The sequence below is a fragment of the Bombina bombina genome, chromosome 1 (assembly GCF_027579735.1).
Source record: "Bombina bombina isolate aBomBom1 chromosome 1, aBomBom1.pri, whole genome shotgun sequence".
NCBI classification, from domain to species: Eukaryota; Metazoa; Chordata; class Amphibia; order Anura; family Bombinatoridae; genus Bombina; species Bombina bombina.
Genome location: NC_069499.1, coordinates 512,539,575 through 512,557,278, shown reverse-complemented (window position 1 = coordinate 512,557,278; position 17,704 = coordinate 512,539,575). Strand labels below are relative to the sequence as shown.

The 17,704-nt window shown below is 35.7% G+C and overlaps 1 protein-coding gene across 1 annotated transcript in view; it reads left to right on the top strand.

Moving 5' to 3' along the window:
• COL5A2 (collagen type V alpha 2 chain) overlaps window positions 1–10,709 on the top strand; it is a 198,583-nt gene extending 187,874 nt beyond the window's left edge. Inside the window, exons 52-54 of the mRNA XM_053698600.1 lie at window positions 7,428–7,618; window positions 8,439–8,678; window positions 9,267–10,709. Coding sequence (XP_053554575.1) covers window positions 7,428–7,618; window positions 8,439–8,678; window positions 9,267–9,410 — 575 coding nt within the window. The 3' untranslated portion in view covers window positions 9,411–10,709. The remainder of the gene's footprint in view (window positions 1–7,427; window positions 7,619–8,438; window positions 8,679–9,266) is intronic.
• The last annotated feature ends 6,995 nt before the right edge of the window (window positions 10,710–17,704 follow it).

Sequence of the window (17,704 nt, the reverse complement as noted above, 5' to 3'; positions counted from 1 at the left end):
TTTATTGAGAATCCATTTTTTCATATTTTTTTTTTCCAGGAAAAAAAAAGGAATATTTAAGTATACAGGATGGCATATGATAAATAACCAGAACAAATTTGCTAATTCCCATATAAAGTACAAAATAGTAAGCTTTATTGATCCAAGTAAAAATGGACAGGTTCATCAACACATAGCTGAGAGACAGGTTTTACGCGTTTCGGCAATAGCCGTATTCATAAAGCTAAAGAGGCACCGGTGAGTGCCATTTAAAAAGCATGAGCTGAAGCAGGTCATTGGTTGGTGTTGAGACACACCTCTAAAAAACAATTATCATGAATCCACACAAATCAGACATATTTAGCAAATGAACAATATTGATCAAGATTGCAATTATAGGATTATACAAATATATATATATATATATATATATATATATATATATATATATATATATATATATATATATATAAAAGTATATATTGCAAATAGAATCAAGTCAATTTATGACACTTTTAACAGATTTAGACAATGAGGCCCATTTATCAAGCTCCGTATGGAGCTTGGAAGGCCGTGTTTCTGGCGAGTCTTCAGACTCGCCAGAAACACAAGTTATGGAGCTGCGGCCTAAAGACCTCTGCTCCATAACCCTGTCTGCCTGCTCTGATGAGGCGGACAGTAATCACCAGAATTCAACCCGATTGAGTACAATCGGGTTGATTGACACCCCCCTGCTGGCGGCCGAGTCTGCAGGGGGCGGCGTTGCACCAGCAGCTCTTGTGAGCTGCTGGTGCAATGCTTAATATGGAGAGCATGTTGCTCTCCGCATTCAGCGATGTCTGTCGGACCTGATCCGCACTGTCGTATCAGGTTCGACAGACATATGATAAATAAGCCACAAAGAATGCGGACCCCAAAGATATCATTAGCAAATCGCACTGTTAAATGATGTACAATATTTTGCAAATATGCAAATATATTGTTATACATATACATATACATTGGTACTGGGAACAGAGCGAGATCATTTTCGACCACTGAATGCAAATCCAATATTGATGATGATGATATATATGCTAGAATATCTAGTAAGAAACTTTGTTAAACATAAGGCAAAAAAACAAGCAAACATATTAAAGCCTATACAAAGTTAATGTACGGGTAAATTAAACCAATATAGCAAACATTCATAAGTCATTATTTCCATGGAGGAAATATTTAATTATTGCACTGTCAATCTATATACTTTGTACAACATTTTAGCATGACCTGTAACCATTCTCCGGCATTGTTCTTTTTACAAATAACTTGCATGATCCAATAGATCTCCTGTCTAGCCAACAATTGATCCCTGTTACCACCCCTCGGTGGAAGTCTCACCGTTTCAATTGCTCACCACTTGAAAGACTTTGTATCTTTGTTGTGTACCTCCAAGAAATGTCTTGAAAGGGCTGAGCATGGCCTATAATTTTTGATATAGTCCTGGCATCACTGATAGTCATGCCCACATACTGGTTGGAATGATCGACACACTCAATAAGGTACACAAAGTAAGAAGTTGAACAGTTCACACAACCTTTGGTAAAGAATGTTTTTGTATCACATGAGTAAAATTCCTTGCCCTCAGTAATATAGTCACAAGCCTTGCATCTATGGCTACCACACTTGTAGGTACCATTGACCTGTAACCATGCTCCGGCATTGTTCTTTTTATAAGGTAATTGACTGGGAGCAAGGATATTAGCCAATGTGAAATTCTTAGAGTAAACACATTTAAAGCTCATCTCTACTGTTGTTTTGAGAATTGTGTCTCTGAGGAAGATGGGAAAATACTTTTTTACAATATAACATACAGTTAAAAAATCCGATGACTATTGTGTGATAAAGGATAAACCTCTATCATCAGTTTTCCTTTTTATAGAACCTTGCATCGATGGTCTGCCTTCTATTAGGGTTTTTTTAGCTAGGTGATCTAGAATTCTAGAGGGATAACCTCTTGACTTAAGCTTATTTTTGATGTTAGTACTTTCAGTTAAGAAATCCTTTTCCTGGCTACATATCCTCCTTGCCCTCAGAAATTGGCTTCTAGCTATTCCCTTAAACACATGGGAGGGATGGGCACTTTTATTATGTAGGATAGTATTCCCAGAGATAGGTTTTCTATATACTTTAGAATGAATTTTCTTCTCTTCACTCACACCAAAGTGATAGCCAAAAAATTAACATTTTCTTTGTGCATTCATGGGTAAATGTTAATCCATTTTTTCTGTCATTTAAATATTTAACAAATTCAATGGCCTGTGACTCAGTAGATGACCAAATGAAAATCAGGTCATTTATGAATCGCCCATAAAACAATATTTCTGACCTGAAGGGGTTATCCTCACCATAGTGAAAAATGCGTTCAAGCCAGCTAATAAATAATTTAGCGAATGATGGGGTGAATTTTGCACCCATGGCTGTACCTTGTTTCTGTAGGTAGAAAACCCCCTTAAAGTAGAAATATTTGTGTTCCAATAGAAACTGTGTGACACGCAAAAGATAGTTAATGGTCTGTTCATCAATATCTGAGCTCATAATCAGAAAAAAACTTATGGCTTCCAACCCCATATTATGGGGGATATTGGAATACAAAGAGACCGCATCAATGGTGAGCCAGCTGTATTCTTCCTTCCATTCTACATCATCCAACATACTCAACACATGTGTGGTGTCTCTGATGTAGCTCAGTAAAGAATGGACAAAAGGTTGTAATGTCCTATCCAGCCAGTCACATAAAGGCTCTAATAAAGAGCCTATACCTGACACGATAGGATGTCCTTTAATATCAGGTAAACTTTTATGAACTTTGGGCAGATGATGGAAGATGGGAGTGATGGGATAATCAACTAATATTCAATATAAGAGATTTAACAAAAAGGATACTATAAAAGCACTCATTGAGACTCTTAAGTGAAAAATATGCGGTGGGGAAAAAAGTCACACAAATTAAAATATAAATCTTTATTAGAACGTGATTAAAAACTGGGTATGATTAAAACTTAAATGCTAGCAGATAATGAGTCCAGTTAAATAACTGGTATGATACAGGTAGGTACTGGTGGCCTGATAGGCGTATCCAATATTAACTCAGAACAACAGAGTCTATATCACATATAGGGGCATATGTATCAAGCTCCGAATGGAACTCGATGCCCTGTGTTTCTGGCGAGCCTGCAGGCTCGCCAGAAACAGCACTTGTGAAGCAGCGGTCACAAAGACCGCTGCTCCATAACCTGTCCGCCTGCTCTGAGCAGACGGACACACATCGCCGGAAATCAACCCGATCGAGTACGATCGGGTTGATTGACACCCCCCTGCTGGCTGCTGGCTGCACTGCTGGTGCAATGCTGAATACAGCAAGCGTATTGCTCGCCGTATTCAGCGATGTCTGTCAGACCTGATCCGCACTGTCGGATCAGGCCCGACAGACATTGTTAACTAGAGGCCATAATGTTTAGATTAGTACTAATGTGATTGCGCTTAAGGGGTGTCCAGTTATATCACCTGTACATCTATAGTATATTGTTCATTACGAGTAAAATGAACTTGTTTATGTGTTTATAATAATGTTGGTCCATAATGCCAAAATAAACACCATCAGCCAAAATCTGCCCAAGCTCATTTTGAAATGCAACAACTGGGTTTCTCTTGAGAACTAAATAGGTGTTATGATCAATGAGTTGACGCAGTGCCTCATCCACATACTGGGTACGATCCATCACAACACTCCCTCCTTTATCAGACTGGCGAATCACAATGGAGTCATTGTCTCTTAAAGAGACAACGGCTTTGTTTTTCAATCTGGAGAGGTTGTGTGCTGTGTGGATGGTAGCCTGATTTAATTTGTGCAACTCCTCCACAACTCTCTTATGGAGGACTTCCAAAGCTTTACCGCTGTTATGGATGGGATAGAAATCAGAACTGGGACTGAGTTTAGGAAGTTTCCCAGTGGAATGTTCCACATCAAATGTAGATTCAGCCTCTAATGTTTCTAAGGTGGCAATACTACAAGCTTCTTGAAAATTTAAAGTCTGAATGACAGAAGGATTAGTGGAAGGTCTCAAATCCAGATGATTCACTGATTCATACGAGTCAGTGAATTTCTGGAAGTGTTTTTTGAGAGTAATTTTTCTGACAAAACAATTCACATCAATTATTGTTTGAAAGATATTAAACTTTCTATTGGAACAGAAACCTAAGCCATATTCTAGGATCTTGGTTTCTATCTTAGTAAGGGCATAGGAAGATACATTGATTATACTGTTTTGTCTTGTCGTGTTACCATTTTTTGGTCCCTCAGTGTATATCATTGTCATTGTACCAGAGGTTTTTTCCCGCCCCTCCCGTATGTTTCTGAACCATGTGAAAAACCTGGGTTGGTTTTTCACTATTTTTGTTCTTAACCCCAGAGTTACAAGCATTAGAATTCAGCTGTAAATCTGTACCTTGTTTAGTATTAGAGGTTTGTATGGTTTTCTGAACTTTTGGTCTAGACCCCAAAGTAGACACTTTTTCACCTGTGGCACTTACATTCTGTGTTGAGGGCACTACCACTGCACCAATATGCGGTAGTTCAAATTCAGAATCATTACCTGATCCCTCATCACAGGATATTGATGCTGCCTGTGAAGATAAATCGTCAGTAGTTTCAGGATCAGAAAATGTGACTCTTTTTTTATTATTCTTTTTTTACTTCTTTCTCCTTCTAAAGTGAGGAATATTTTGTTCACCTGCTGATGTAATTTCTAATTGATCTTTATTTTTGTTATTAAAACCTGACTTATTAGAGACATTTCTTCTAAACCTTCTATTTTTCTGCCATATAAACACCTGGCCATCATGATAATCTTTCTGGTCTCGTAAAAACTTACGGCTAGATTAAGAGTTTTGCGTTATGAGTAAAAAAGCAGTGTTATGGGTTATAACGCTGCTTTTTCACTACCGCTGCTATTACGAGTCTTGTAGGTACAGCTGTACCGCAAATTTTTTTGGCCTTAACGCAAATTAACTTACGCAATTTGCGTAAACTCTTTTTTCAATGAGACTTCCATAGCACCGATATTACAAGCTTTTTCTGGGAAGCCAAAAAGTGAGCGGTACAGCCTATCCTGCAAGATTCGTAATGCATTCTAAAGTCAGTAGTTATGAGTTTTACACTACAAAGCTGTAGCATAAAACTCATAACTAAAGTGCTAAAAAGTACACTAACACCCATAAACTACCTATTAACCCCTAAACCGAGGCCCTCCCACATCGCAAACACTAAAATAAAATTAACCCCCTAATTTGCTGCTCCTGACATCGCCGCCACTATAATAAACATATTAACCCCTAAACCGCTGCACTCCCGCCTCGCAAATACTAGTTAAATATTATTAACCCCTAATCTGCTGTCCCTAACATCGCCACAACTTACATTACAGTTATTAACCCCTAATCTGCAACCCAACGTCGACGCCACTATACTAAAGTTATTAACCCCTAAACCTTAGTCTAACCCTAACCCTAACACCCCCTAACTTAAATATAATTAAAATAAATCTAAATAAAATATATTAATAGCTAAATAATTCATATTTGAAACTAAATACTTACCTGTAAAATAAACCCTAAGATAGCTACAATATAACTAATAGTTGCATTGTATCTAGCTTAGGGTTTATTTTTATATTACAGGCAAGTTTGTATTTATTTTAACTAAGTAGAATAGTTACTAAATAGTTATTAACTATTTACTAACTACCTAGTTAAAATAAATACAAATTTACCTGTAAAATAAAACCTAACCTGTCTTACACTAACACCTAACCTTACACTACAATTAAATTAATTAAAACAATTAAATACAATTGCCTAAATTACAAAAAACAAACAAACACTAAATTACACAAAATAGAAAAGAGATTATCAGATATTGAAACTAATTACACCTAATCTAATATCCCTAGCAAAATAAAAAAAATAAAAAAAAATAAAAAAAAGCATAGCCTACAATAAACTACCAATAGCCCTTAAAAGGGCCTTTTGCGGGGCATTGCCCCAAAGAAATCAGCTCTTTTACCTGTAAAAAAAATACAAACACCCCAACAGTAAAACCCACCACCCACACAACCAACCCCCTAAATAAAAACCTAATTAAAAAACCTAAGCTCCCCATTGCCCTGAAAAGGACATTTGGATGGGCATTGCCCTTAAAAGGGCATTTAGCTCTTTTTCAAATCCCAAACCCTAATCTATAACTAAAACCCACCCAATAAACCCTTAAAAAACCTAACACTAACCCCTGAAGATCCACTTACAGTTTTGAAGAGCCAACATGGCAGGGACTTTTAAGTCATTTTAAATTCTGCACTACCCCCACTCCCAAGATGCTTCGTGCAAGATTTTGCATGCAAGTGACTGAAAAAGTTACTGCTGTACCTTACCCATAAACTTATTGTTTAACATTGCGGTGTCTTTTTGGGATTTAAATGTCAATTTTCAATTAAGTAATTCAACCAAATTTGTTTTATTGAGAATCCATTTTTTCCATTTAGTGTCCCTAATTTTTAAGCCATAGTTGTGCTACCATGCAGCCATAAAAAGGAATATTTAAGTATACAGGGCGGCATACGATAAATAACCAGCCATTGCAAGTGGCTGGTATTTGCATCTGCAAGCTTGTGGTAGCAATTGAAGCTCCAAAAATTAACCAGAGATCAGATCTCTGGTTATTTTTAAAAATGTCCCAGAATTGCCTAAAAAGTTAAATGTAGTGTTTTTAAATAAAAAAATATATGAGCATTTTTATTTAATTAATTAATAACTGCACAAAGCAATTAGAAGCGGTTAGAGTGAGCGGGTGTGAGGTGTTAGAAAAAAAAGGTTACTGAAAAGAGCCTTTGAATTGCGGTCTATGGTGACTTTGTTAAAACAGTTAATATATATATGCTTATATACTTATGTGTAAATAGGTGTATATACACATATAACACATACATATATATGTACAGTATATATTCATATGCATATATATTTTCAATTTGCTGCCCATCACTGCTCGACTTACTCCCTTCACGGCGCTAGGTTATGTGCCGAGTATGACGGCATCATAATGAGGCTTCTATTAGAGCCTATGGAAGCGCGCTCTCATGAGTTTTCAAACCTGTCCTCAGGCCTCCAAAACAGACCAGATTTTCTGGATTACCTTGGATGAGAGCAGGTAAAGTAACCATCTTTACTAATCAGCTGATTATTTCACCTGTGCTCCAGTTCAGATATCCTCAAAACGTGGCCTGTTAGGGAGGTCTGAGGACAGGTTTGAAAACCAGTGCTATACCGTATATAAAAGTTATATGCATCATCTTAAGTGTTCCTAGATTTGCATCTTAAAAATAGAGCTCAATGTTTGATTTATTTCTGTGTAGGAGAATACTGGATAGATCCTAACCAAGGCTGTGCAGAAGATGCAATAAAGGTGTTCTGCAACATGGAAACTGGTGAGACCTGTATATCTGCAAACCCATCAAAAATACCACGTAAAACATGGTGGACTGGTAAAGGATCAGATAACTTCAAGCCAGTATGGTATGGCGTCGATATGAATAAAAGGTCCCAGGTAAGACATGCATATAACATATAATTCTCATGTTTTATTAAAAGGGACATGAATACTAATTTTTTTCTTTGAAGATTCAGGTAGACAATTCGGTTTACTTCTATTATCAAATTTGCTTAATTATCTTGTTATTCTTCGTTGAATAAGCATCAATGCACTACTGGGAGCTAGATAAACACATTGGCTGAGACAATGACAAGACCTATATGTGCATCCACCAATCAGCAGCTAGTTCTGAGCGTGTTGCTGCTCCTGAGCCTACCTAGATATGCCTTTCAACAAAAGATACAAACAGTACAATACAAATTAGATGATAACAGTAAACTGGAAATCTGTTTAAAATTGTCATACAGAATTGTAATATTTATATTTTTGTGTCATAAGTGCAGGTCTAATCAGTATGTTAATGAAACCTTTAAAAATGGATTCCTATTTATTTTCTTTTATTAGTTTGTTTATGGAGAATCACAAAAGAAAACAATTGTTTACTGTTCTTTTAATTTTACATGAAAATACTCGTGAAACATAGAATGAAGAAGTCCACAAATTTCTGGTGGCTTTTATGAAGTTCAAATAGTTTCATTCCAACATTAAAATTCAATCTCTAATAAATATCTTCCCGTGTATGTTAGGAAACTATTGTATTATTATTGTTTTTCACTTATTTTATTTTGCTTTCCACATAATAAAATATTGACATATGTGTTCCTATAATTTCTGATATAGAATTTGCCATACAGAATTGTAATATTTTTATTTTTGTCATAAGTCTAGGTCCGACTCTAAAGCAATAAAAAAAATGTATTCCTTTTTTTTTCAGTTTGTTTATGGAGAAACTGATTCACCAAATACAGCTATAACCCAAATGACTTTCCTCAGACTTTTATCGAAAGAGGCCTCACAAAATATCACTTATCATTGTAAAAATGCTGTGGGATACCTCGATGAAAAAACACAAAATTTGAAAAAAGCTGTTATTCTCAAAGGTGCTAATGATCTTGATATCAGAGCAGAAGGAAACAGCAGATTCAGATACACAGTTCTTGAAGACAGTTGTTCGGTAAGCTTGCCTTGAAACTACAGAAAATCTATCCTCACAATTTTTTTTTAATTTGTTTAATTTTAAACATAACATTTGAGAAATGCGCCTTAACTCATCTGCCGCTTCTGAGGCAGCGAACAGCAATCCGCCCGATCTCATAGATCACCAGAACTGATTGTGCAATGATAAATGCCAACAGTGTATGCTACAGTGGATCATGTCTGTTCACAATGCACATTAAAGTCAATTGCGCTTGAGTGAACATGTTTACTTTTAACTTGTTATACATGCACAGGTTAATGAGGTTGTGATAGTGCACCACTTGTAATCTAGCCCTTTAAGAGCAATAAAGAAAAAAATACTTCAATATTATTTAATTTATGAAATGTTGGTACTAAATTGTGAGGCTACTCTCCCTACAATAATAAAGTACACTTTGCCAAAAAGTTCCATATTTTGTTATTACAGAATTAAAACCGGTTCCATTGCTAGATGTAATGCTTCTTGGCTATGACATGTATTAACTAGTGTGTATATTTAATATTAGTAAGAAATAAGTTAAAGTTCCTAGTAAAGTAACTCTGCTTTTTTTTTTTTTTACTGCAGAAACGTTCTGGAGTTGGCAAAACTGTCTTTGAATACAGGACCCAGAAAGTGGCTCGTCTTCCTATTATAGATATTGCTCCTGTGGACGTTGGCGGTACAGACCAAGAGTTTGGAGTTGACATTGGGCCTGTTTGCTTTTTGTAAATCATCGACAAGATGACAGAAGAACTTAGATTGACTAAAGTTAATCCTGAGACTCTTGAAAATGATAACTGGTTTAAAGCCAGAACTGTACATACAGTTTTCCATTATTTTCCTTTTTTTAATTGTTGATTTACCCGTCTTTTTTCCCTAAAGTATTTATTTTACATTCAATTTTAATTGTTTTTGCCAATTTTAAGAGCCGAAATACAGCCTAAAGGACTAAAGACCCTCTAATTTTCATCAACCCGCAGTATCTTTGCTCTGTAATTCAGGGTGGTGCACATTGCATATTGTAACTGCTTTATTTACTGCTGTGTGCGTACACAGTCACTTAAAATCTAAAGAACTTTGGGATAAATTCCATTTACAATGCATGTATTAACTGCAAATGTCATCCACAATGATATTTCTGCACCTTGATGAACTCCTAAAAAAAATGGATGAAATTTATCAAGCTTTTTAGAAACAGATTTTAGATTTATTATTATAAAGTACAGATTCATTATATCAGCAGCAATGTTGATACTTCTTCGAGCACAATAACTAATTTGTGTATAAAACCCAGATGTTTTGTCAACATTCCTTATATCAACATCTAACTTGACACATTTAGACCTGCATGAGTTTATATTCAATTGTAAAGTCTTCAGACTATGGGGTAGACCACAATCCTTTCAAAAAGCTTATTAAATGATTTATCTACAAAATTTCCTATAGAATTTAATGGTAAATGTTGTAGATTGTGACCAACCCTTAAATGCTTGTCATTTTTAGCCCAGCTGGTACTTAACCCCTTAACAACCAACAAAGTACTTTGTATGTCACCGGTCATTTTACTATGTTGGGGTTTAATAGCGGGGCTATAGCCTGATTTCTTCAAGAGGGAGGCATGTGGTAATAGCACAGTCTCTCCACTTTTGACTAGACCCAAAGTATTACAGGGCCAAACACCCCTTAAGGACACATGACATACAGGGTACATTCTAGCCGTTAAGGGGTCGTGGAGATTCCATTGATTTATGTGCAGCACATTAAATTATAGAACATTTATATAAAAAAAACAACAATTTTTTAAGTTGTCTCTGTTATGTCAGGTTGCTATGTCATGCCGGCTCCTTATCTTGCCAGATCTCAGGCCAATGTGATTCAACCAAAGGACACTTTATACATACAGTTAGGTTTTTTTAAAAAAAGAATACGGTACATATTATCAAGTGTATTTGCTTACAATTAGCATTAATATGCTTCAAGCTATCTGTAATTTTCATTGAATAATAAAGATATGCTATAGAATATGCATCACATAGTGCAAAATAATGGACACGCATCACACCTTGAGAATCAAGGAAAGCTTGTATAGTTGGTTGATAACCATAGAAATGTTTGCATCTTTGTAAACTACATGAAAATGTGTCGTTAGTTCTAAAAATACGTTTTAAAATGTGAAATTGATGCCCCTTTTTGATGCTTCAGTTAGATGTATTTGATGTTGCTGTGTGCTCAGATGAAAATTTAGTGTCATAACACAAATGTAGATATTTTTTTGCAATATCGTTTACTATAGACTTCATCTACAGATGGGGAACTTTTTTATTATGTTTTGGCAGAAATTAACTCAAGCATGACATATCCATTTGTTATTTTAAATAGCAATTTCACAAATTATATTTACAAAATGTCTTGCAAGTGCCTACTGCTTCCTGAAACAATATACTCACCTGGCTTAACATGTGTGACACATGTCATCTTTTGAGGTTTTGCTTGATTTTGGATAGTGGGTACATAATTCAAATGGATTTGACAATATTTTGAATAGCCCTTACAGTCTTTGAGAATCTTATTCTAATGCCTTTTCTGGTGAAGAGTCACTAAGGGGCAGAACGGTTAGTGCTAGGGTCTGGCAGAAAGCAGCAGCAGGGACTATACTGTATCCAAACAGAACACAGTCACAGCACTTTTCTAATTTACAAAACTAAATTCCTTGAATACTATTGGTTACTTCCATATCGATTTAAAAGCTTGATGAATTACTTCCATATCTTATACACTAAAAATGGCATTTGTGTAAAAAAAATTGCAAAGAAAGAATATAGAAAATATTTATTTTCCTAATTTTACAACTACAAGATATAATAGAGCATAGCTGTTACACCTCTTTATTAAGTGTATCATTTATAGATTCTCTGCTGTTGAAAATACATTTTAGCTTGTGTTGCTAGAATATATTTTAGTAACAAACTGTTATGTACAGTATCTAAATAACTGTCTAGCCACAAGTCATTAGATGCAAAAGGATCCAACATTTTATAATGTACAAGCATCAGCTACCTCGTCTCTAGATGCTGGGATGCATATAATATAACTTTTATTTTTTGTAGATATGAAAAGGTGCTATGCTTTTGTTGTTACCCAGATAAAGGGGAGAGAGGCAGTTGATATGTTTCATGGTGCTAAATTTCCTTTTGTAAAATCCTGAATAAATAAAGTGGACAGCTGCCCCAAATTATTATTTTTATCAGAATCTACCTTAACTTGGTTTCAGTTATATATCATTTAATCTTAATGCCACGTGTGTGTTGTGTGTGTTTGTTTTTAATTCTGTTATTGTAGAATTTGTTTTATTTTCCTTACTGCTGAAAAAGGCACCATTTTATATACTCCCGTGGTGTAAAATAATATTATAGTCCTAAGAAAAGCCATAAAAACTTTTATGTACTCTTCAAGGAAATAATCCGTAATAATAATAATAATAATAAAAGACATGCTCATCTGGTAAAACGTTGCCCAGAAGGACTTTGTGTTGAGAAGAGGACCATATATTTGCTCTGATGTCAGATATAGGTGTATGAGGTAAGCTCCCTTTCAAACAGCTCTTGTACATATTAAGATCAGAAGGATATTATTTGGGGAAAGAAAAGTCATAAAAACAATCAGGCAGGATACATTTACAGGGGCAATATTAGAAGAGGTGGATGGAGAAAATGACAAGATCCTAATGTTCAAAACAGTAGCTCATTCTTTCTTCCTCTGTGTTACAAAATCATTTGTTTAACCATTCATTAGAAATAAGCAGACAATCTGCCATCATGAGAGAGGAAAAGGGAATCAATGCTTGCCAGGACATGTTGGTGCAGTACCATAGCAAGTAAAATTTGCACTTAGATGTGGACTCTTTTTTTTAATTCCCTATTTTTCAAATGCATATTTAATGCGTTTTTTGTTTTATTTTTCAACTTGATTTGCTCTACTGCTCATGTACCAAAATTATACAAAGCCATATGTCTTAGTTAAATATAGAGCAAACCAAAACATATATATTCATCCCTTCTAAATCAACATGATGTGAAAATCACTGTTGGTCATGTCAAAAATACAATTTCCCAAAAGCTAAACAAAGGTTAGAAACATAAAATAGTAACTGATTTAATAACATTTGCTACAAATATAAAAATAACTGCAACAATAGCATTGTAAAACACCAGTACAAGTTTTTTTTTATTGTGTATCTATGTATGTTTGGATAGGAGGCATTTCATTGAGAGAGATGGGGGTGTTCCTGCTGTCTTTCGTGTTGCCTGCTGCAGCCTCCTTCTACAGGTTGCTTAAAGAACCATTAAACTCAGTAGAATCACACCATAAACACATGCATAATAAAAAATCTTTGAATTTGAATTGAGTAGTAGATTTTCTGACAAATTTAAAAGTTAGTTTAATTTTCTTTCCCAATGCATCATGTGGCAGCCATCAGCCAATCACAAAATGTATATACATATATTCTGTGAATTCTTACACATGCTAGGTAGGAGCTGGTGCCTCTAAAAGTGTGCATATAAAAGATTGTGCACATTTAGATAATGGAAGTGAATTGGATAGTTGTTTACAATTCCATGCTTTATCTGAATAATGAAAGTTTAATTTTCCCTTTAGTGTTCTTTTAACATTGCTATACTCGTGCTGCGACATGGGGCTCAAGATATATTCATGTTAATAATGAGGAAAACACAAGATTCAATCCTATCTCCCCCCCTGATGCGTAAGCAACTAAGAAACAGGAAAGCCTCTACAACTTCCCAAAACATAAATATGTAAAAATCAAAAAGTGCGCTAAGAAAGCAACAGCATCATCCAGAATGTAATAAAATACAATTTATTTTAAATGCAGCAAATGCAATAGTTACTATAAAGATACTATGAGGACAATTTAACAAATGTCTTGCGGACTTGATCCGACAGTGCGGATCAGGTCCGCAAGACCTCGCTGAATGCGGAGAGTAATACGCTCTCCGTATTCAGCATTGCACCAGCAGCTCACAAGAGCTACTGGTGCAACGCCGCCCCCTGCAGACTCGCGGCCAATGGGCAGCCAGCAGAAGGTGTCAATCAACCCGATCGTACTCGATCGGGTTGAATTCTGGCGATTCCTGTCCTCCTGCTCAGAGCAGGTGGACAGGGTTATGGAGCAGCGGTCTTTGTGACCGCTGCTCCATAACTTGTGTATTTTATATTCATCAAGTTTAGAAAGATATCCTAGATATAACATACAAAAGCAATAATAAAACATTTCAACCAATGATATCAAGTGAAAGGTAAATTTTATAATGTAAGTAAATTGGATTTTTTTTTAACATTTTTGGCTCTATCTGAATCATGAACTTTTAATTCTTACGTATGTGGCCATTTAAATAATTTTCTTTAAATACCATCTACAAGCACAGTTAAAAAAATATTACACCTTTCTAATGATCTTTTCAATGCTTAAATGGCCATTACACTATTAGAGAATGTCATTTTAGCACTACCTACCCTTCAAGTCAAAGGGTTTAAACACATAGTTTAAGTACCACATTCAATTTCTAAAACAATAGTTTCCCAATAAAACACAAAACTATAATATTACAGCATTATGTAGCTATATAATGTATAGCCCCTTGGCTGCTATACATTATATAGCTAAAAGCTAGCCAGGAGGTTAGGGTATGTGAACCAAGTAGCTTATAGACATAAACATGTATTAGAGGTGCCTTTTAGCTTTTGGTTCTTAACTGGCTTTAAAATACGTTTCTATGTTTAACAAACTTCAGAGTGAGCTTTGAAAATACTGAATATCGAATCACTATCATTAAAAGGAGCCTTCTGTTTTATTTTTATGAGCTAAGCACTCCTGACTCTGTAACAGTTTTAAATTTCTCAATGGGTCCCATTTAACAAGCTACAAGAGCAGCTTTGGGGCCCCTGCATTTCAGGCTCACCTAAAATGATAGCTAAAGAGACAGTATACACCAATTCTCATATAACTGCATGTAATAGACACTACTATAAAGAATATGCACAGAAACCGATAGAAAAATCCTTTATAAACCTTTTAAAAACTTACTTAGAAGCTCCTAGTTTAGAACTGTTGAAGAGGTTAGAACACCCAGTGAAAGGAGCTGGTAGCAGACACTCCTCCTCTTCCCTGCATATGAAAAGACAGATTAGACAAACAGGAAGCAGCAGTAGTCTGTAAAAGCATATATATATCTGACACTTTGGGGCTTGGTTAGGAGTCTGAAAATTAGCACAATGTTATTAAAAAATAAGCAAAACTATACATTGTTACAAAAACACTCCCAGACGGGCTGTATAAATGGATCATCTACAAAGCATTTATGCAAAGAAAATGCTAGTGTACAATGTCCCTTTAAATAGCAGCGATCTTATCGGGATGATTGACAGCCCCCGCCAGTTGCCGATTGGCCCGCTAGTGAGCAGGGGGCAAAACTGCACAAGCATTGCTTGTGCAATGTTAAATGCAGATATTGGCTGCTGTCCACTTGCAGAGAGGTCCGGTGGACATGACTTGCAGTAGAGAATCAAGTGTGCCCGACCATGATAAATGGAGCCCAATGATATCACATAGGCCAGACACATGTGAAAGCTGTTAACAAGTCTTTTGTGATTGCTCATATATACAAAGCATATATAAAAATAACTTTAATGTCCTTTAATCTTGGTTCCAACATATCTATATAATATCATTTGAACTATTAGTATTAGTAGATGCTTGTTACATTATTTCTTACCCTAGCTAAGCTGTGCATGGCTGTAGTCAAGCTGCAGTTGGTGAAGTTGTCATGTAAAAGATCTGTAAATTCAGGTAAGTAACAAAATTAATTTATCTGCAGAGTTATATTGAAATATAATGGATTAAACAGAAGAGCATACCTTTGAATGCCACTAGTACATACACAGGAATGATGGTTATTACAAAAACTTGGGGGTAAATTTATCATTGTGGGGACAGACATGATCCGCTATAGCAAATCATGTCCGCCGCACATCGATAAATGCCGACAGCATACACTATCGACATTTATCATTGCACCAGCAGTTCTGGTGAACTGCTGGTGCAATACCGCCCCCTGCAGATTCGCGGCCAGTCGGCCGCTAGCAGGGAGTGTCAATCAACCTGATCGTATTCAATCGGGCTGATTACTGTCCACAACCTCAGAGGTGGCGGACGAGTTGAGGAGCAGCGGTCTTAGGATCGCTGCTTCTTAACTTCTGCTTCAGGCAGAACTGAAGCGGAGTGGGTCAGAAGCAGCATCCACTGCTTCATAAATCGACCCCTATGAGTCAGGTAGGATAGAAATGCCACTTCTTCAGATTTTAATTTTGGCAAAAGCTATTGATTTTTAATATACATTGCTATTTTTTATTCTTTGCAAACGTAATATTTTTATAGTAAAAATATACACTATTATGAACATTTACATATTGCACTTTGTAGTTATTGGATCACATAGTCACACTGACAGAAACAAAAATACAGGGCAGGGAGATGTTCCCACATAGTCCCCACAATTACTGAAAAAAAGCATTGCTTCTAATTCAATAATTGTGAGTTTTGATCCATGGAAAGTCAATATGTTCAGTGCAGAACTACTATGCAAATGGTACAGATACTGATATACATTAACCTGCTCATATGTTGATTACCCAAGCAAGAGAATTGCACTGCTGACCAAACACTAGCAGTTTCACCTGTTCATGATATTGTGTGCAATAATGAATTAAATGTTTGCTCAATACATAGAGGCCTCTATTTATCAAGCTGTCCGCAGCAAATACGCTGGAATTCTGCAGCGTATTTGTGGCTAGCTTGATTCGCCTTAGTTATCAAACTCTACAGACCGGCAAAAGTAGAATTTTGTGACGTAACATACGATCCGCCGGACTCAGTCCGACACAGATTGATGCTTACATCACTACAGATGTTCCGAGCGCAAGTTCAGCACAATCTGACTACTTTTGGAAGTTAAAAAAAAAAACTTGGAGGAGAGCGATATCCTTAAGTATAAAACCTAGCTTTTATTCAGTGCAACATCATATAGTTTAAAAGTTCATGGTATCCCACAACACCATAAGTTAAAACATATCTTAGAACAGCTGTTTAGGAATAACTTACGCGTTTCAGCACACAGGCCGTAGTCATAGCTTGTCAATACTCCATAAGCAAACACTACTTATTACCAGTCCTTAACTGCTATAGGTTAAAACTAAAATAATCACAGCTGTAGGATAATTAATGTAAGAAAGTTAACACCCCCCTGTGCCTTAATCAGAACAATCTATTCTTATGCAAGCTGAATCAAATTAACAATACTTAAAACAATGTGAACCATTACAATTCAAGGTTTCTTAACAAAAAACGTGCATACATATATATAGTGTACACTTATAATTCTCTCTGCAAAAGCGGACCCTAGGACGTATCATCAAAGGAAATTATGGACAATTTTACCCAAAACCATTATCCAAAAACATTTAGCAAATTACTCCTTTATTATCTGTAAACTCTAAGGAAGGACCCAATAAAAACATCTACCACCTCCTAGGGGAATCGAACCTGGATATTCTACTTCCTATGTACTAGTAAAGACCATTAGGCTATGGGGCAATAAGAACTACTAGTATGTATCTGGAGTATATAACATATGTGTTTGTATAAAATTCTGAAAGAAGTAAGTTTCAGAATTGTAGTAAAAGTTTTAATAGGAATCAAACCTAGAGAGACTACTTCATAGGCTTAGAGTGAACCCACTGTACTGTGGTTTAAATGAATAGAAATAAGGAGATTTAATAATACTGTTTAAATTGGCTGGCTTCATTTTTACCCTACGCTTGCCAATGGTTAATAAGATCATATTCGGAATTGAATCCATAGGGAATTCTGGTTTCCAGTCTAAATATCCAATACATCTCATTTTTGCTCAAAAGTTTGTACTTATCCCCACTTCTCTTTGGAAGTACAG